This window comes from Triticum aestivum, chromosome 2B (assembly GCF_018294505.1).
Source record: "Triticum aestivum cultivar Chinese Spring chromosome 2B, IWGSC CS RefSeq v2.1, whole genome shotgun sequence".
NCBI lineage: Eukaryota > Viridiplantae > Streptophyta > Magnoliopsida > Poales > Poaceae > Triticum > Triticum aestivum.
This window is the reverse complement of record NC_057798.1, coordinates 322,680,897-322,701,287: the sequence shown is the minus strand read 5'-3', so window position 1 is coordinate 322,701,287 and position 20,391 is coordinate 322,680,897. Positions and strand designations below refer to the sequence as shown.

The window sequence follows — 20,391 nt, the reverse complement described above, 5'->3', positions numbered from 1 at the left end:
TCCATTAACCGTCAGCGCAAAGGGCGGCCACAGGCGATGTCCACCTGTCTCTTTTACTGTGTGCAGTGAAAAAAAATTAAACCGAAGGAGAAAAAAAAAGAAACAAATCGTCCTCCTTTCCCATTCACCACCGCCCCAATTCCTCCCCCTCTTCCTCTCCCTCGTCTGCCGCCGCCGCCACTCACCGGACACAGCCGTCGCCGCCACCAGTGCCCTCCCCCACAGCCTGCACCCCAATCCTTCTCTCCTCCAGTCACCTTATCCCCACCACTAGTGAGCTCCTCCTCCCCCCACCCCGCTCGCCCCAGATCGAGTAGTAGGTTCGGGTTCACGGCCAAGGCGGCGCGAGCGCTCCGATGCTGGTTCAAGCAGCTTGAGGTGGGTGCTCCCTGCGGCTCTTACCCTTGTGCCGACGCCATGGACAAGGTGCCCTCTCCATCACTTCTGCGTATGTGTGTTCGATTTGGAATTGGTCCTCCGTTCATGAAGATCCCTCTATTCTCTGTTGCAGGAGAACATATACCTCTGTTAGTGGAGCAGCCCCAACCCTAGCCCTTCTTCGGCCATGGCGACCTAGCAAGCAGGAGGATCGAATCCCTTTTCTTATCCCCTTATGTGATGCGTGCCTCTGCTTGTAGAGGCGTGGAGAATTTTTCAGTGTATGTTAGCCACTGAGGCATGGCAATTTTTAAGGTTTTATCTACTGTCATGCGACATCTGTTAGTACTTGGAGAGTTTTATCTACTATGAGAATTTTTGCGTTATTTATATAATCTACACTTCCTATAGTTAATTCCTGACAATCAGGTTATTGTTAAACTTTTCTTCATATAATAGAAAAGGTTGTTGCTACATTTGCATCCAATCCAACATTGAATTTAAAAGATGTCCATCTTATTTGGTTGTTGGCCTTTCTAAATTAAAAAGTGTGCATATTTATGTATTTAAGAAAAGGATATGCGCATGGTACCGAACATGAGAAAAACATTGTTGACCATATCTCAAATCAAGTTATTTGGTGTATTACAGGCCAAGCATGTAATTAGAGAATAAATATAGCGGCAAATGAGATTATCGAGCTGTTATACGAACCGATTGTTACTCGGTTTCCGATCATTGCCAAGCAGAAGTATGTATCTTGCAGCATTTCCTTGCCTTCAGAATTGACTGTATAGAAAACTAGGACCTAAACTTGTGCTACTGGCCAACCATTTTTTCAAGGAATGTCGAGCGTACCTGAAAGAAGGTATCTGCAGTTTGATATTTGCAGCCCCAAGGTGCTCTGAATTCCCTGAACTCAGTCGGATGCGAGACCTTCTTGAAAAGAAGTATGGGAAAGATTTTGTTGTTGCTGCAGTTGATCTGCACACAAATGCTAGTGTCAATACCTTGTAAGGGTGTGTGTTTCATTTTTTTTCTACAAAGTCATTCATTGTCACTACTGCATGTATTTTTTGCTCACTACTGAATCAACGATGTTCAGCTAATTGAGGAAGTTGTCAGTCATCTCTGGACTACACTATCAAGTTCCAAAGCGAAGATTTTGCACAAACAGTACAAGTGTGTCTATGATTATGAGCAGTATCAGTACTTCAACTCGACATGATTTAAGATGCTAATCATATTCTAGATAAATTTTCCAGTGGAAGCTCACAAGAATCTATTCTTTGTCAATGGAAGGTAGACAATTTTCTCAAACCTGTTTGGAGACACCTGAATTTACAATTAAACTATTCTATGTTGCTTATTATTTCATCTTCTATCTACACGTTGCAAAATTATGTTGAGGAGCTTCACACAGAATTGGTATATCCCATAATAATTAATTTGTATTGCTCAAAGAAAGGCTCAGAGTTTTTTTCGCTAGCACGGATGAGCATCAGCTAATGGTTCATGTGAATCAGGCTAATGTAGCTTGACAACCGAAAGAACAACTACGCCTTTTACATGTTGAAGACGGGGTGTAACTTGTTCGACTATATTTTCTGCGTTCCCTGCATCTGTTGCTTTGTATCTTGACAGGGAATCAAGAATTGTCCCCACCTACAAATTTATCAAACATGATAGCAGTTAAGAACCCAATAGCAAGAACTACATCATACTCTGTGCATCCATTCAGAGCAGTCAAAAGTTTTGTCGATGTATATCTTTGTAATCTCAAAGATCAGATGAGTACTGTTGCGTTGAATCTCTGCAAGAGCAGCAACAACATTTGCAACCACCATAGCATTATTGTCAAAAATTAAGTCTTTGAGGGCCTCCAGAAATCCTCTGCCTCCAATAGCTCAACATTTATATCATGTACTAAACTCTCCAGTTTAGTTTTCGCGGATATAAGATAATATGGTATGTAATCAAGAGATTCATTTTAATTTGGATTGTTCACATGTTTACTCAAAGCATATATGATCTATTATGTGGAGTTGATTTTTCTCTTTTTAGCACCATCTATCTTGGAATTAGATTTGATACTATGAGAATATAATGATGACTATTTCTTGATGGGTACTTGCTGCATGATTTTTCCCGTGCATGTCCAAGTCTACATGTGAAAGGATCTTGCTTGATTCCATACTACTAGTTCATTGGATGAATAAACTCACACCTTGCATGGCCAAACTATCAGCTGGTGTTTCTAATAATTATGTTTTTGTCATTGCAGGAGATTATGGGGTGTAATTCTTCAGATGTAGAAATGTCACATTTTGCTCAGGGTTCCGAGAGTACAATAGAGGCCAAAACCAAGATTTTGGATTCTCAAACATACAATTTGCATGTGAATAAATGTGTAAGTTTACAATGCATGGTTGTATCACAAACTATGGTTACAAGTTGCTCTCTAGGAACTCATGATGTGTTGTTTGCATTATTTGTCTGATTTTCTGTTGTACTCTGTAAAAACTTGGATGTTTCCATGCAATATTTATTACAAGAAATTTACAGATAACTGTATGGCAATTTTCCTCTATTCCCATAAGTAATTTTGAGAACACACTAGTACATCCATATTTTGTTGTAGTCGCAGGAGCCCACCTCTCCCGTTAGCCTTTTCTGTGTGTGTGGCGGCTCAGCTTGGGAACGGGAGGACTGATGCCTCCTTCTAGGTCAGCACCTCCTCATGGGCTTGGGCCCTAAGTGACAAAGCTAGATGGGCTTGGCCCATACCGGTTCAACACTCCCCCTCAAGATGGGTGGTAGATATCTATCATCCCCATCTTGTCACATGCCAAGTTACAGTCCTTCGTTCCCAGTCCCTTTGTCAAGCAATCTGCAAACTGTTGCCCAGAGCTGACATGAGTAAGACTGATGATCCCAGCATCAAGTTTCTCCTTAATGAAGAAGCGATCAATTTCCACATGTTTTGTCCTATCATGCTGAACTGGGTTATTAGCAATGGCAATAGCTGACTGATTATTAGCAAGGGCAGGCCTGGCGCAGTGGTGAAGTCCTCCCCACTTGTGCCAAGAGGTCCTGGGTTCGAACCAGCCTCTCTGCATTGCACTTTGCAGGGGTAAGACTAGGTTCCTATAATCCCTCCCCAGACCCCACCTTGTGTGGGAGCTTCTATGCACTGGGTCTGTCCTTAATAGCTGACTGATTGTCACACCACACCTTCAAGGGTCCCTTCCTCAGAAGTTTCAACTCGCTCAGTAGGTACTTCACCCAGAGCATCTCACATAACCCTTGAGATAATGCTCTATACTCGTCTTCTGCTGTTGATCTAGACACAACAGCCTGTTTCTTGCTTCTCCATGACACCAAGTTTCCTCCCACAAACACACAGTAGCCAGAAGTTGATCTTCTATCATCTTGACAACTGGCCCAATCAGAGTCACTATAGCCATCCACCTCAAGATGTCCACTCTTCGCAAACCACAACCCTTTACCCGGAGTCCCCTTCAAGTATCTCAGAATTCTGTGCACAATATCAAGATGCCCACTCCTTGGTTCATGCATGTATCTGCTCACCACACCCACGGCATACGTAATGTCAGGCCTGGTATGACACAAGTACAATAACCTCCCAACCAGTTTCTGATAATCTTCCTTATTCACCAGCTCGCCTGACTGAGCTGTCACTTGATGATTTTGTTCAATCGGCGTAGGGGCTGCACGACATCCCATCATGCCCATGTCACTCAAGAGATCCAAGGTGTATTTCCTTTGGCACAAAGATATTCCCTTCTCTGTCCGGGCCACTTCAATCCCAAGGAAGTATTTTAGGTTGCCCAAATCCTTCACCTCAAACTCATTGCTCAGACACCCCTTCAATCTCTTTATTTCCTCCTCATCATCTCCGGTGATGATAATGTCATCCACATAAACTGCAAGAATGGTGATCTTTCGATTAGAGAGTGAGTGTCTGTAGAACACCGTGTGGTCACCATTACATTGACCATACCCCATAGCACGGACAGCACGTCTGAACCTATCGAACCAAGCCCTCGGCGATTGCTTCAGTCCATACAAGGATTTCTTCAGCCTGCATACCTTCCCCGTGGTCTGTGAAGTACCAAAACCTGGTGGTATCTCCATGTACACTTCTTCCTGCAACTCACCATGCAAGAAGGCATTCTTGACATCTAATTGATGCAATTTCCACCCAAAGTTTGCAGCACAGGAAACCAATATCCTTACTGTGTTCATCTTTGCCACTGGAGCAAACGTCTCGTCATAGTCAATTCCATAAGTTTGACTATATCCTCTGGCGACCAATCTGGCCTTATACCGTTCCACCTTCCCCTCAGGATTCTGCTTCACTGTATAGATCCACTTACAACTCACTGCTTTCTTTCCTGCCGGCAATGTAGTTAGCACCCACGTCTTGTTTTTCCTCAGTGCTTCCAACTCTTCTATCATCGCTTCACGCCACTTCGGATCTTGCTTTGCAGCCTTCCAATCCTTTGGGATTGACACAGTTTGAAGAGAGGCAACAAACACTCTATAGGAAGGAGACAAAGCCTGATAAGACACAACATTTCCGATATCATGATCATCAAAAACCTCCGGTGGTAAAGCCTTCTGTGCCGCTTCACGTGTCCCCTTTCGCAACGCAATAGGCAGTTCCACTGTGTCAGATGAGCTTGCACCACTGCCTTGTTGCTCCCCCTGCACTGACTGCTCCCCCTGCACTTGTTGCTCCCCCTCCTGCACAAGTGGCTGCCGCCGAGAATATACCAGACGAGTGTCAGATGAGTCATGCACCTGTGGCACTTGTGGCTCTCGTCGAGAGTACACTAGGGGGGTCTTCTGCCACCGATCTCGAACAGGGAGCTGGAGATTACCAATCTGAATGGAACCCACTGTTGGCTGGACCTGAACCTGCACATCACCATCAGTGAGAGTACCAACCGGAATTGTACCCACAATTGGCTGGACTTGAACCTGCACATCAATTAGTGCCCACAGAATCCTCCTGAGTGTGAGATACAACCTTCTCCCCCTCTTGACCATCCTGCACAGAGTGTAAATGGTCAAGCCCTTGAAACAACACACTTAGATCTGTTGGCTCACCATAGAATGGCTCAGACTCCCTGAAGGTTACATCCATACTGACAAACCTGCGTTTCTCTGAGGGACACCAACATTTATACCCCTGCTGACTAGAAGAATAGCCCAGAAAAATACACTTCACCGCTCGCGGATCAAGTTTTCCAACAGAAGGACGGTGATCTCGAACAAAACAAGTACTGCCAAACAACTTTGGGGGAACAACAAACTTAGTTTCTCCATATACTAGCTCACACGGAGATTTCATGCTTAGTATTCTTGATGGTGTCCGGTTGATCAAGTATGTGGCTGTCATAACTGCTTCACTCCACAAGAATTTGGGCACATTCATCGTAAACATCAATGACCGAGCAACCTCAAGAATATGCCGATTTTTCCTTTCTGCCACTCCATTCTGAGGAGGGGTGTCTGGGCATGTAGTTTGATGAAGAATACCTTGATCAGACAAATAGGCCCCAAATGTGTTGTTCACATACTCTGTCCCATTGTCAGTCCTGATCACCTGCACCTGCACCTGAAACTGATTCTTCACCAAGGCATGGAAATTCTGAAAACAGCTAAACACCTCATCTTTGTGACGCATCATATAAATCCAAGTCATACGAGAATAGCAATCGATGAATGTAACAAAGTATTTCATTCCATTCATTGATACAACTGGGCTCTTCCATACATCCGAATGAATAAGCATAAAAGGAGAGATGCTCCTAAGCCCCTTGCTCACATATGAGGCTCGTGTGTGTTTGGCATATTCGCAAGCATCACATGTCAACTTGCCCTTGCCTATCCCACACATAACATCCGGAAAGATTCTACTCATCTTATCAAAAGATACATGTCCCATCCTACAGTGATGGATCATCGCCTCCTTCTCCTTGTCCTCCATGGTCGCAGCACACACCAAGTCCGGCTGCACCTCCTGGTCCATGTACCAGAGCCCCCTACGCCTGGTGCCAGTCCCAACCGTCTGGCTCGTCTGGCGCTCCTGAATCACGCAACCGAATTTGTCAAGGATCACACGACAGTCAATTTGATCAATTAGAGCACTGAAAGAGACCAAATTGACAGGAAAAGCTGGCACATGTAACACTGAGGATAGGGAGATGGTCGGAGTGCACTTGACTGTGCCAACCCCTATGACAGGCTGGTTTGTGCCATCAGCAGTTTGCATTGTGCCCGTGTGAGACGGAGGGTGCTTATGGTAAGACTCAAACATGCAGGAATTACTAGCAACATGCTTAGATGCTCCAGAGTCAAGAACCCACTCTGGAGCACTCTCATTAGAAGCAAGACATGCCTCATCCGGATTACCTTCATCAGTGGAGGCCCAGAGAGCAAAGTCTCCATAGTCAGCATCAGCTGCATCTTTGCCTTGTGACGTCCCAGTGTCTCCTGCCACTGTCATGTGAGCCCTCTGATCCCCTAAGTGTCCTGAGTAGCCACCTCTACCCATAGAAGCCTGACCCCTTGAGGTCCCTGAGTATCCACCTCTGCCTCTACCACGCCTGCCTCTGCCAGTTCCCCCTCTGTCGTATCCCCTGCCTCTGCCACGAGTTGGACACGCCCACTTCCAGTGACCTACCTCCCCACAGATATGACATTTGTTGGGATCGCTCCACTCCATGCGCTCAGTGACTGCAAATGTCGAAGCCGGCACAACCTTCATGTCTGCATGCTCAAGAGATAGCCGCACCTCCTCTTGAGACATTGCAGCAATAGTCTCCTCAATAGAGGGCAGGAGAGGTTGGTGCAACAGGGATGCCCTCCTGCCATGAAAGCAACCTCTAAGCCCCTCCAACAGTTTCAGCACACGCCTGCGTGCAATCCACTTGCGCCCTGACTCGATGCAAGCCGCATCATAGAGTTCCAGAGGGTCGCAGTTATCCTGCTCTGCCCACAAAGCCTGCAGCTCTGCCACATATGTCATCACTGACATGTCATCACCTTGATGCAGCCGACTGATCTTCCCCTCAATCTGAGCAATGAGCATGACATTGCCCTTACCTGAGTACAAGGTGGACAGAGTCGTCCATATCGCAGCGGATGTGGATAGCCCCTCCACAGAGCGTCCAATGGGGGGCACCACCGAGTTCAACAACCAGCCAATGAGCACAGAGTTTATGACCTTCCATCTCTTTCCCTCCACAGTAGTCTTGTCTCCTGGTTCAGCAACAGCACCCAACAAGTGCCCATCAAGCTCCTTCTGTTCCACAGCCAGCAACGCCCTTCGGGACCAGCTCAGATAATTGGTAGCCCCCTCTAACTTCATGTCCATGGGCGACAGTTCGATCTTCTGAGCCACTTCCTGTCGAGGAACGATGGCCCCAGATTTCGACTCCTCAAGGATCTTAGCTAGCTTCTCGAAAGCCTCAGCAAGGCCTGTTGGCTCACTCATCTTCGGATACAGCCTACACAGCCAACAATAGCAGCAAGCACAGCCGCACACAGTCCTCTGCAGAATCAGCAGTCTCCAGTTCCCTTTCAATCAGCAGCACAACACTGCCCCACTTCTCCTTCCTCAGCAGCAGGACAGCAACCAACAGCAACCTCAGCTTCAGGCAGCTGCAGCACACTTCTCTCCTCTGACTTAGCCGCTGCACACAGCAGCAGTTCCAGCAGCACACCTCCTGTCAGTCCCCTCTACAGCCCCTCCACATGCGCACCTCCTCAGCTCGCGCCGCCCCCTTGTCTTCCTTACTCGCACGCAGCTACTGGCGCAGCTCCCCTGCAGCTGCGAGAGGCCAGCCAGCGCACAACCGCGAGAGGGAACAAGAAGGGAATGAGGGGAAGAGGGAGGAGCCCGCGCCGAGGTGAGCCCACTCCGCCGTCGCCGCCCTACTCCCGTCAGGCCCCGTCGTTGCCGCCTAGGTCTGATACCATGTTGTAGTCGCAGGAGCCCACCTCTCCCGTTAGCCTTTTCTGTGTGTGTGGCGGCTCAGCTTGGGAACGGGAGGACTGATGCCTCCTTCTAGGTCAGCACCTCCTCATGGGCTTGGGCCCTAAGTGACAAAGCTAGATGGGCTTGGCCCATACCGGTTCAACATATTTCACAAGCAATGTGTTAGTTGTATGCCATTTAGTATTATGCCTTTATGCGGAACATTAGAAGTTACATGAGTTGGCCCATGATGTGCTGGATATTCCTGTCATAAGTTCAAGATGATTTGCCTTTTAGTTTTTTCTACCAATCTCTTGATAGAGCTTTGTTTCATTTATTTTTCTAAGTTAAAGACGTATATATATATATAGTGTTGTTGTGCTCATCGTCTAGGAAACTATTATGTTGAAAACATTTTATACTGATTTGATGTGGCAAAGTCACTCGTAGATAAATACATGTTGTCTGGTCCAAATACTGATTTATTTGATGTGAACAAAGATGGTTTCGGTGGCAATCCAAACTTTTTTGGATACTCTGGAAACACCGGGAATGATGTATTGCCAGCACTTGAGAGAAAAACAGGAGGTTCTTGTTATATTTTTTCTCTTAAAGAACTACTGGTCGTTTGACTCTCTGCTCATTAAATTGGTAGTGTACAAGATGTGTGAAACATTTTTGCAGTGCACTTTCATAATGTAAGAGCGTTTTTGACACTACACTAGTGTAAAAAACGCTCTTATATTATGGGACGGAGGGAGTAGTTTTTTAAGCTGGGCCAAGTCCTGTAGAAGGTTCGGGAGGCAAGGAGACTTATGCTCAAGTCAGTTATCAATTTCATTCTATGAGTTGTTTGACCTGATATCTGTAGTGTTGACATCATACATAAACCGAGAGAATGAAATGTCTCAGATCATATGAAGGTGATTGATCTTAACAGAAAAAATAGTGAAGTATAATCCATTTATCCTTCAATTTTAAGGATCTCAATTACCATAATAAAGTTACGTGGTAAAGCTTATTCTAAAAGATTAATGCGCATTTGCCCCCAACAAGTAACTGATTGCGCTAGGCATTTTTAGTTCTTTCACCCCTTTCCCAGTTAATTGGCATGGTATTCTGTTATCGTGTTGTCATTATCTGCATTAATGTTAATACTTGAGAAGTGTTCAATTTATTTTTCATTTACATATTTAAAGGTGACTGAGGGCTGTGATGATGTGGACCTACCAGTTCCTAGGAAATTAAGCTCGATGTGCTAATCACTGCATTTGATGTCTCATAAAACTAGGAACACGGACAGTTTGTCCCTTTCTCTTTCCATCTTTACCTATTGATTTGCAGATTGCATAGGAGCATTTGTGACTAATAGTTTTTAACAACAAATGTAACTTAGCTTGTCCCTGAATATACTATTGATATTGGTGTTTCTACTCTTGGGACATCCACAATTTAGATGTTCTCTTAAGCCATTGACATGTATCTTCTGTCTAAAAAATGCTCTTTACTTTGTCCTAATACAAGACTTAAACTTGCAAGTGAACTATGGGTTCTTCTAGTCATCGAATTCTTTCACGAAGGACTAAGTGCTTGCTGATACTTTGCTAGCACTATCCCAAATACCACCAGCTCCAGCTGACATGGCGACGGAGCTAGATATCTCGAACATAAATATTGCCTCATCTTCTTGTTTAGAAGGTTGATCATAATTTCCTGATATTGTCTATTGCATACTAATAACCGAGAATCCCTCTTCAAATTAACCAGGCCAGTTTGCTATGTAGCTAGCTCTTACTGAATCGATCTATGTCAGCTTATGCTCTCAAAATGGTAAAGAGGTCACTGTGTGTTAAGTCTTATCTATAGATTACTTGTTTTGTTCAACCCAACAGTCTTATCCACATATATCTAACCACATCGGGAGTTCTGACATCTTTATATTTGAATTAATCTTCATACATATGGCAGGTGCAGGGGTACAATGTAAGCAAGCAGGGCGGTCACGATCATGCTGCCCATTGGCCTCACCACTGGAGATTCTGTAACATCCCAAATTTATGTGGGATGTTATACATTAGATCATCATTGTATATATATTTTATTTGCATTTTGGTTTGATCCTAGAAATTCTACGCAACTCAGGGACCCACGGAAAGAGTTAGGGATTTCGTTATTTTCATATTTGAGTTTTCTCAAATTTTAAAAAGAGGATCATTTGCTTTGAATTATTTTATCTTCGTATATTTATTTTATAAAAATAAAAGAGAGGGAATAAAATGACTTTCCCAAAATAAAGAAAAATTGGAGATTTAATGATAAAATCAAAAAAGATTTTATTTCGAAGTTCTATCGCTATTTTTTTGAATTAGGAAAAATATGCGTTTTTCAAAATTGCATTTTAGGCCCAAATAAATGTTCATCCTGTCCGGCTTATTTTTAGAGGACGCGGAAAATTTATTTTGGGATTTTTGGAGTCCGTTTAGTATTTCTTTTTTTTTCTGCATGTCGTAATTATTTTTAAAAAAGAAGTCAAATCGACTCCGGGCCGTACCCAAGCGGGACTCCGCCTAGGGGGGGGGGGATTTATAAGCCGGGCCCCCCTGCCCCGAAGCCCACACCGCCGCCCCAGCCCACCCGCGCCCTAACCCTAGCCGCCCGCCGCCACCGCCCGTCCCGCCGCCACCCGATCCGCCGCCCCGTCGTCCGTAGCCACCCGTCGGAGCCCGTCGCCGCCTCGTCGGAATCCGCCGGACCCGAGGTAGTTGCTGTCGTTTTTTTGATAAAATCGTTCGGTCTTTTTTTAAAACCCTAGATCCGTTTTTTAGTTTTGGTTCGTCGGTTTTTTTCGGTTTACTTATTTAACAGATGTTCATTCGTATGTTTGTTTTAATCAACGGTTTTCAACGTTTAGCCGCAGACAGCGAACGTTCGTTCGTTAGCCTGTTCGTCAGTTTTTCTTTTTCTCGGATTTTTTGTGATTATTTTCGATCGCGATTTCTGATCCGATTTTCGTTTTAGTATATCTTTTCGCTCGTTTATCGGTATCGGGCGATTCAAGTGTCTAGAGTTTCATCTCGAAATCCTCTTTTCGTTTAACAACTCAAACAAGTTTTCGCTACTGTAAAATTTGACTTAGGTCCAGATTAGTAAACAAAGCTTATTTCTTTCGCCGTTTGAGTTTCGTTGCTTCGTTTGATTTGATTCTTTTTGCCAACCGGAGTTCTTAAGTTGAACTTTCTGGTTAGATCTCTTATTTGTGTTTTACCCGTGCATTAGATGAGTGCTTATTTGTATGCTTGTTTGTTTGCGATAGAGTACCCGGAGTGTGTAGCGTGTTACTACAAGTCTTTAGGTTTCACGGATCATCAACAAGGCAAGTAACACTTTGATCATACCTTTTTACTACCTAGTTTTATTGCATTAGATCAATCCTCAAACAATTGCATGGTTAGGATGTGATTTTAATATGTGGGTTTTGGGAAGTAGATGAGGTAGTACCTATTATCTTGTTTATTATCAAACCTTTGGGAGTTACTTCTACGTTTGCTTATATTGCTATGCTATGCTAGTAGACGTGCATTGGGTGAGTGTATTCATGACAGATGTGAGATTGTTAATTAATAGTTTACTTAAGGTGGCTACTTTAATACACATCTGGGTGGATTGAGGCACCTGGGGAACCCAGTGTTGTCTGTATTTTTGGAAATCTCGGGGTACCGTGTGATTCTCCTATGGACCGCCACCCAGGCTCAAAGGGATCATGAGATTATTCATGCTAGAAACTTCCGTGTGCAGCCGCAAGCTACTATGGGCTCTAGCATAGTTGATTAAGTCGTGTGAACTCTTACAGTGGTAGGCTAGCAGATGTAGGGGAAAGTAGGTGTAACTGTCTACCCATCGTAAGGTGCTAACACTTCTGAAAGACTGTGTCTCGATCATCCGTTTCTCAAACATCATGTAGTGCGAGAAATTCAGCGGAGGAGATCGAGTCTTGCGGGCAAAAGTGCGTAAACCTCTGCAAAGTGTATATAAACTAATCATGGTTAGCCGTGTCCCCGGTTATGGATGTTTTCTGTTTGGGTTTAATAATGATGCTTAATTGGGATTGAGTTGGGTGAACCTTTTCAATGTTTAACAACCACCATGATAGTTAAATAAAAATTTATTCTTTTGTTGTAGGAAAAAATTGGCTTTATGCAAAACTGTAACCATAGAGCTTTCCACCAGCCATATATGCATGTAGTGATAGCATTATTCTATTCATTACTCTTTATGTGTTACATTGCCAGCATATTCCATGTGCTGACTTGTTTTCTGGCTGCCACGTTCATGTTGCAGACTTTTCAGACGACGAGTAAGGTGCCTTAGGTCGTGATCTTTCACTCAGTGATGCTGTTGGAGTTGATGGACTCACTTTATCTTCCAAGCCTTCCGTTGTTATCGTATTTAGATAGCCTTAAGCCATATTTATTGTAATAAGTTCTCTTTTGAGACATTCGATGTAATAAGTGTGTGATTGCTACTTTGTTATAAGTCCTTCAAGTACTGTGCGTGTCAGCATTATCAATCTAGGGATGACACTGATGCACAGAGATCAGACTGTTTGAGGGCTGGTCGCTATAAGATGGTATCAGAGCACACACTGACTGTAGGACACGACCACTAAGCTAAAGCCCTAGATCACTACTCTCTTCTCATTTCTGACTCCTCTCCTTTTTTACTTTTTAGGATGGCGGATGCAAGGAACAAGTTCGCGGAACCGGATGAAGAGACACCTTTTGGACGTCACTTGAAGGAAGTCACTAGATACCTGAACATCGGAGTATCAAGCTTCACCAGAACCTACATTGCCACTTTACCAGAAGAGGAGCATTGGATGATTCAAGTTCAAGTTCTAGGAAGGATGTTCATACCAGTCACTGAGCCCATAGAGTTTTCCTTTGATGCACTAACCTGGAGTCTAGGAAAGAGCATGGCAGCCCACATCACCATGGAACGCATTGGAGAAGTTTACCACAAGGATCTCAAGGATACTATGTACCAAATTTGTGGGCGCCTAGATGAGCAATGGGAGATGATCAGCACCAGGAAGGATAGATCAATTGCAGCTTTCATCCAGGAGTTAAACCAGCACATTCGTCGCCAGGAGAACCAGATGTGTGCAGGCACGATAGATCTGAAGAAGGCAATGACCAAGATCACGGAGCTGGAAGAAGAACTCAAGTCTACACGCGATGGATATGAGGAAGAAATGACGACACTCGTGGAGAAGAATGATGACATGAAGAAGAAGCTAAAAGTATTCATGGGATTCACTTGCCCGGAGAACTACATCATCATCGACGACACCTACTCGAACCCCGACGATAGCGATGATGACTATGTTGATGAAGCTGGAGCAGATATCATGGAGTCTTTGGTCGATCAATTTTTCTAGTCGACCACCATAACAGTAGTAGTATTCCCCATGTATATAGTATAGTCCAAGCACTTTTGTAACGATAGTTAGACCGTTGTATGCCCTTGTTTGAATTGATTGAAGTGATATTGTTTGAGTTTGTCTCATGTGCATATGGGTAGTGTTTTCTCTGTAGACCTCATTCTATTCTGTATTCTCATCCTTTCTAAACCCTCAGATGCCTCCGAGACGTGACAATGGATTTGCTTTCCCACCGGAGCTCACTCAGTTGATCCAGCAGCAGAATGCATTGATGCAGATACTAGTCCAGAATCATAATCAGGGGAACAACAACAACAACAACAACAATAACAACAACAACAACAACAACCCACCACCACCACCACCTGTTGATCACTTAGCCCGTTTCTTGAGGCTTAATCCGCTGGTGTTCTCTAGTAGCACCGAGCCGATAGTTGCAGATGATTGGCTCCGCAAGATTGGGAGGGAGTTGACCACTGCAGGATGCACAAATGCGGAGAGAGTGCGCTTTGCCGCACATCAGCTTGATGGACCCGCAGCATCATGGTGGGAGAATTTCACAGCCACTTACCCCATCGACACTGTCACATGGCATCAGTTTTAGCAGGCTTTCCGTACTGCCCATGTTTCAGCAGGAGCTATAGCCATGAAGAAGCGTGAGTTTCGCAACTTGCGCCAAGGAGGACGTACAGTTGGCCAGTATGTGGATGACTTTAGTAAGCTAGCATGTTATGGCTCAGATGACGTTGCTACGGATGCAGCTAAGCAGGAGAAGTTTCTGGAAGGACTGAATGATGAGCTGAGCATGCAGTTGATGGTGGCAACCTTCAACAACTACCAGGGATTGGTAGATAGAGCTCTCATGATTGAAGGGAAGCAGCAGCAGATTGACAGCCGCAAGAGGAAGTATGGACAAGGAAAGTACAATTCTGGAGCTCAGCAAAAGCCTCGTTTTACCCCGAACTCGGGAGGACCTTTTCAGCATACCCATGGAGGCCACAATCATAATGGAGGGAGTTCGCACAACTATAATGGCCCCAGGAATGGGAATGGTAATGGAGGAAGCAACGGTCAGAACTGTACCAACCCATCTACCCCAACCAAGAAGGATCTGAGCCACGTCACTTGCTACAAGTGCCAGAAGACTGAACATTATGCCAATGAATGTCCTGAAGCTAAGAATGGAAATGGCAATGGAAGCTCTGGGAAGAAGCGGAACCCTTTCAACGGGGGACAGGTGAACCACATTAACATGGAGGAGGTTGAAGCCCAGCCAGATGCAGTAATAGGTAAGTTTTTGGTTAAGTCATTTACTGCAATCGTTCTTTTTGATACTGGTGCATCGCATTCATACATATCAAGGGGATTTGTGGATAAGTATAAATTGCCCACCAAAGTTCTTAGAACACCTATGTTAGTAAGCTCACCAGGAGTAGAGTATATGGCCAGTCAAGGATGTTTTCAGATGCCATTGACCATATATAGGCATGTTTTTCCCTCGGATCTAATAATTTTGGAGTCACAAGGTTTGGATGTGATTCTAGGTATGGATTGTCTATCGATGTATGGAGGAAACATCGATTGCGCCAGTAAGTCGATTTTGCTTACCACCCCAGAGGGAAGAAGGATCAAGTATGTTTCTCGGCATGAGCCGAAGAGGACTCAAGTGAATTCCTTATCAGGAGTTGTACAGGAGGAAGTATCAGTGGTGAAGGATTTCCCTGATGTATTTCCAGAGGAGTTGCCAGGCATGCCACCGGATAGAGACATTGAGTTTTTGATTGAGCTTTTGCCAGGCACAGGGCCAATATCTAAGGGCCCGTGCAGGATGCCCGCGAAGGATTTGGAGGAAATTAAGAAGTTACTGGATAAAGGCTATATTCGCCCAAGTTCGTCACCTTGGGGATCGCCAGTGCTTCTCGTAGAGAAGAGGGATGGATCATCGAGGATGATTGTTGATTATCGAGGGTTGAATGAAGTGACAATCAAGAACAAGTACCCACTGCCGATGATCAATGATTTGTTTGACTAGTTGCAAGGAGCTAAAGTATTTTCCAAAATCGATCTGCGATCAGTATACCACCAGCTGAAGATTCGAGAGTAGGATAGATCTAAGACGGCTTTTACCACTAGGTACGGGCTATATGAGTATACCGTTATGTCATTTGGTCTAACTAACGCACCTGCCTATTTTATGAACATGATGAACAAGGTATTTATGGAGTTTTTGGATAAATTCATCGTGGTGTTCATTGGTAATATTTTGGTCTACTCGAAGAACGAAGAGGAGCATAAGGAGCATTTGCGTTTGGTACTTGGGAAACTCAGAGAACATCAGTTATATGCCAAATTCAGCAAGTGTGAGTTTTGGTTGAAGGAAGTTGGATTCCTCGGACATGTGATATCCGGAGAAGGAATAACAGTAGACCCTACCAAAGTTGTCACTGTGACAAATTGGGAAGCCCCCACAACAGTTGGAGAGATCCAGAGTTTTCTTGGACTCGCAGGATACTACCGAAGGTTCATTGAGAATTTCTCGAAGATTGCAAAACCCATGACGAAATTGTTGAAGAAGGACACCAAGTTCAATTGGACTGAGGAATGTGAGGCCAGTTTCCAGGAGTTGAAGAAACATTTGGTTACATTCCCGGTGTTGATTCTGCCAGATCAGCGCAAGGATTATGAAGTATATTGCGATGCTTCTCGTCGAGGACTTGGAGTAGTGCTTATGCAGGAAGGAAGAGTTGTTTCGTATGCCTCACGAAAACTTAAGCCCCATGAGTTGAATTATGCCACCCATGATTTGGAGTTATCAATCGTAGTGCATGCGTTGAAGACATGGAGACATTTTCTCATCGAAAACCATTGTGAGGTGTACACGGATCATAAGAGTTTGAAATACATCTTCTCCCAGAAGGAGTTGAATCTCAGGCAAAGGAGATGGTTGGAGCTCATAAAGGATTATGATATGAGATTGCATTATCACACTGGAAAGGCTAACGTAGTAGCCGATGCGCTGAGCCGCAAGAGCCATGTCAACACACTCTTGACCGGAGAGTTACCAAAGGAGTTAGCCAAGGATCTTCGCGAGCTATGTTTGGAGATAGTTCCGAGAGGCTATGTAGCAGCATTGGAGATTCAGTCTACTTTGATGGATAAGATCAGAGAAGCTCTGAAGATAGACAAGGAGATTGTCGAGATAAAGGAGAAGATGAGCAAAGGAAAAGCTAAGGGATTTCGTGAGGATGAGCACGATACCTTATGGTTTGAGGACCGCGTTTATGGGTCTAATGCCCCGGAGATCAGGAAGTTGATTTTGCAAGAGGCCCATGATTCACCGTATTCGATTCACCCAGGAAATACCAAGATGTATCTGGATTTGAAGGACAGTTTCTGGTGGACCGGAATGAAGAAGGATATTGCGGAGTATGTAGCAGTTTGTGATGTATATCAGAGGGTAAAGGCAGAGCATCAGAAGCCAGCAGAACTGCTACAGCCATTGCTGATACCCGAATGGAAGTGCGATAAGCTAGGCATGGATTTTATCACGGGATTGCCCAGGACTCGTTCAGGCTATGACCCAGTATGGGTTGTAGTCGATCGTTGGACGAAGGTAGCTCATTTCATCCCAGTGAAGACCACTTATACAAGTGCTAAGTTGCCAAAGATATACATGAACAGGATCGTATGTCTGCATGGAGTTTCGAGGACCATTGTATCAGATAGAGGAACCTAGTTTACCTCAAAGTTCTGGAATCAGTTGCACGAAACTTTGGGTACCAGGCTAGAGTTCAGTACAGCCTTTCATCCACAGACAGATGGACAGACCGAGAGAGTCAATCAGATTCTGGAGGACATGTTGAGATCTTGTGCGCTAGATTATGGATCTAGTTGGGACGACAATTTGCCATATGCAGAGTTCTCTTACAACAATAGTTATTAATCTAGTATGAAGATGGCCCCTTTCGAAGCTTTGTACGGAAGGAGGTGTAGGACACCGTTGTTGTGGGATGAAGTTGGAGACCGTCAGTTGTTTGGACCAGATTTGATTAAAGAGTCTGAAGAGAAGGTTAAGTTGATTCGCGATAGGCTCAAGGTAGCCCAGTCCAGGCAAAAGATCTATGCAGATTCTAAACGCAAGGAGACAGTTTACGAAGTTGAAGACAGAGTTTATCTTCGTGTGTCCCCACTTTGAGGAGTTAAGTGTTTTGGAGTTAAGGGAAAGTTAGCACCGCGTTTTGTGGGACCATACAAAGTTTTGGAACGTATAGGAGAAGTTGCTTACAAGTTGGAATTGCCCGAAGGATTGTCAGGAGTTCATGATGTGTTCCACATTTCCCAGTTGAAGAAGTGCCACGCAGAGATGGCTGATATACCTTTGAGAGATACAGTGCCACTGGAAGCGATTCAGTTGGATAGCGATTTGACCTATGAGGAGAAACCAGTCAAGATTCTCGAGTTTGCCAGCCGAGTCGCACGCAACAAGGTTATCAAGTTTTGCAAAGTTCAGTGGAGCCACCATACCGAGGATGAAGCCACCTGGGAGCGAGAGGAAGACCTACTGAAGGACCACCCTCACCTATTTTCTAGCCAACCCGAATTTCGAGGGCGAGATTCATCTTAAGGGGGGTAGGTTTGTAACATCCCAAATTTTCAATTTGGAATGTTATACATTAGATCATCATTGCATATCATATTTTATTTGCATTGCGGTTTGATCCTAGAAATTCTACGCAACTCAAGGACCCACGAAGAGAGTTGGGGATTTCGTTATTTTCATATTTGAGTTTTCTCAAATTTTGAAAAGAGGATCATTTGATTTTAATTATTTTATCTTCATATATTTCTTTTATAAAAATAAAAGAGAGGGAATAACCAAAATAAATAAATATTGGAGATTTAATGATAAAATCAAATAAGATTTTATTTCGGAGTTTTATCGCTATTTTTCTTGAATTAGGAAAAATACGTGTTTTTCAAAATTTCATTTTAGGCCCAAATAAATGTTCATCTTGTCCGGCTTATTTTTAGAGGACCGGGAAAATTTATTTTGGGATTTTTGAGTCTGTTTAGTATTTCTTTTCTTTATTTTTCTACACGTGGTAATTATTAGTCAAACCGACTCCGGGCCGTACCCGAGCGGGACTCCGCCCGGGGGGGCTTTATAAGCCGGGGCCCCCCTGCCCCGAAGCCCACACCGCCGCCCCAACCCACCCGCGCCCTAACCCTAGCCGCCCGCCGCCGCCTCGCGCCGCCGCCGCCGCACGTCCCGCCGCCCGTAGCCGCCTGCCGGAGCCCGTCGCCGCCTCGCCGAAATCCCGCCGGACCCGAGGTAGCCGCCACCATTTTTTTTATAAAACCGTTCGGTCTTTTTTTAAAACCCTAGATCCATTTTTTTAGTTTCGGTTCGTCGGTTTTTCTCGGTTTAGTTATTTAACGGACGTTCGTCTGTACGTTTGTTTTAACGAATGGTTTTCACCGTTTAGCCGCAGACAGCGAACGTTTGTTCGTTAGCCTGTTCGTCAGTTTTTCTTTTTCTTGGATTTTTCATGATTATTTCCGATCGCGATTTCTGATCCGATTTTCGTTTTAGTATATCTTTTCGCTCGTTTATCGGAATCAGGCGATTCAAGCGCCTAGAGTTTCGTCTCGAAACCCTCTTGCCGTTTAACTAGCTCAAACAAGTTTTTGCTACTGTAAAATTTTACTTACGTCCAGATTAGTAAACGAAGCTTGTTTCTTTCGCCGTTTGAGTTTCGTTGCTTCGTTTGATTTGATTCTTTTTGCAAACCGGAGTTCTTAAGTTGAAACTTTCTGGTTATATCTCTTATTTTATTTTTATCCGTGCATTAGATGAGTGCTTATTGTATGCTTGTTTGTTTGCGATAGAGTACCCGGAGTGCGCAGCGTGCTACTACGAGTCTCTAGGTTTCACGGATCATCAGCAAGGCAAGTAACACTTTGATCATACCTCTTTACTACCCAGTTTTATTGCATTAGATCAATCCTCAAACAATTGCATGGTTAGGATCTGATTTTAATATGTGGGTTTTGGGAAGTAGATGAGGCAGTACCTATTGTCCTGTTTATTATCAAACCTTTGGGAGTTTCTTCTATGTTTGCTTATATTGCTATGCTATGCTAGTAGACGTGGATTTGGTGAGTGTATCCATGACAGAAGTGAGATTTTTAATTAATGGTTTACTTAAGGTGGCTACTTTAATACACATCTGGGTGGATTGAGGCACCTGGGGAACCCAGTGTTGCCTGTATTTTTGGAAATCCCGGGGTACCGTGTGATTCTCCTATGGACCGCCACCCAGGCTCAAAGGGATCATGAGATTATTCATGCTAGAAACTTCCGTGTGCAACCGCAAGCTACTATGGGCTCTAGCATAGTTGATGAAGTCGTGTGAACTCTTACAGTGGTAGACTAGCAGATGTAGGGAAAAGTAGGTGTAACTGTCTACCCATCGTAAGGTGCTAACGCTTCTGAAAGACTGTGTCTCGGTCATCCGTTTCTCAAACACTGTGTAGTGCGAGAAATCCAGCGGAGGAGATC

At 44.3% G+C, this 20,391-nt stretch overlaps 1 protein-coding gene and 1 long non-coding RNA gene across 7 annotated transcripts; one reads left to right on the top strand and one right to left on the bottom strand.

The window, feature by feature from the left end:
* The first annotated feature begins 26 nt into the window (after window positions 1-26).
* On the top strand, window positions 27-2,947 carry LOC123044839 (uncharacterized). Of its 6 annotated transcripts, none has more exons than XR_006420549.1 (7): window positions 27-426; window positions 512-659; window positions 1,030-1,129; window positions 1,222-1,391; window positions 1,484-1,680; window positions 2,023-2,346; window positions 2,663-2,947. It is a non-coding gene; the product is annotated as an uncharacterized lncRNA (long non-coding RNA). The 6 variants fall into 6 exon arrangements; XR_006420547.1 differs by having other exon boundaries at window positions 1,222-1,397; XR_006420546.1 differs by having other exon boundaries at window positions 1,484-2,346.
* A 3,270-nt stretch (window positions 2,948-6,217) lies between these two features.
* LOC123044838 (uncharacterized) lies at window positions 6,218-8,194 on the bottom strand. The gene is made up of 2 exons (XM_044467709.1): window positions 6,823-8,194; window positions 6,218-6,496 (listed from the first exon to the last, which is right to left on the bottom strand). The coding sequence occupies exons 1-2, from the start codon at window positions 7,904-7,906 to the stop codon at window positions 6,453-6,455; spliced, it is 1,128 nt and encodes a 375-aa protein (XP_044323644.1). The 5' UTR covers window positions 7,907-8,194; the 3' UTR covers window positions 6,218-6,452.
* Window positions 8,195-20,391: the final 12,197 nt, after the last annotated feature.

Bases quoted from the DNA above. Each gene is read 5' to 3' on its own strand.
- LOC123044838 (XM_044467709.1), bottom strand. From the start codon at position 7,906: ATGAGTGAGCCAACAGGCCTTGCTGAGGCTTTCGAGAAGCTAGCTAAG. The intron at 6,497-6,822 runs GTAATCCGGATG...TGCGTGATTCAG, and splicing joins CTGGGCCTCCACTGATGAAG to GAGCGCCAGACGAGCCAGAC.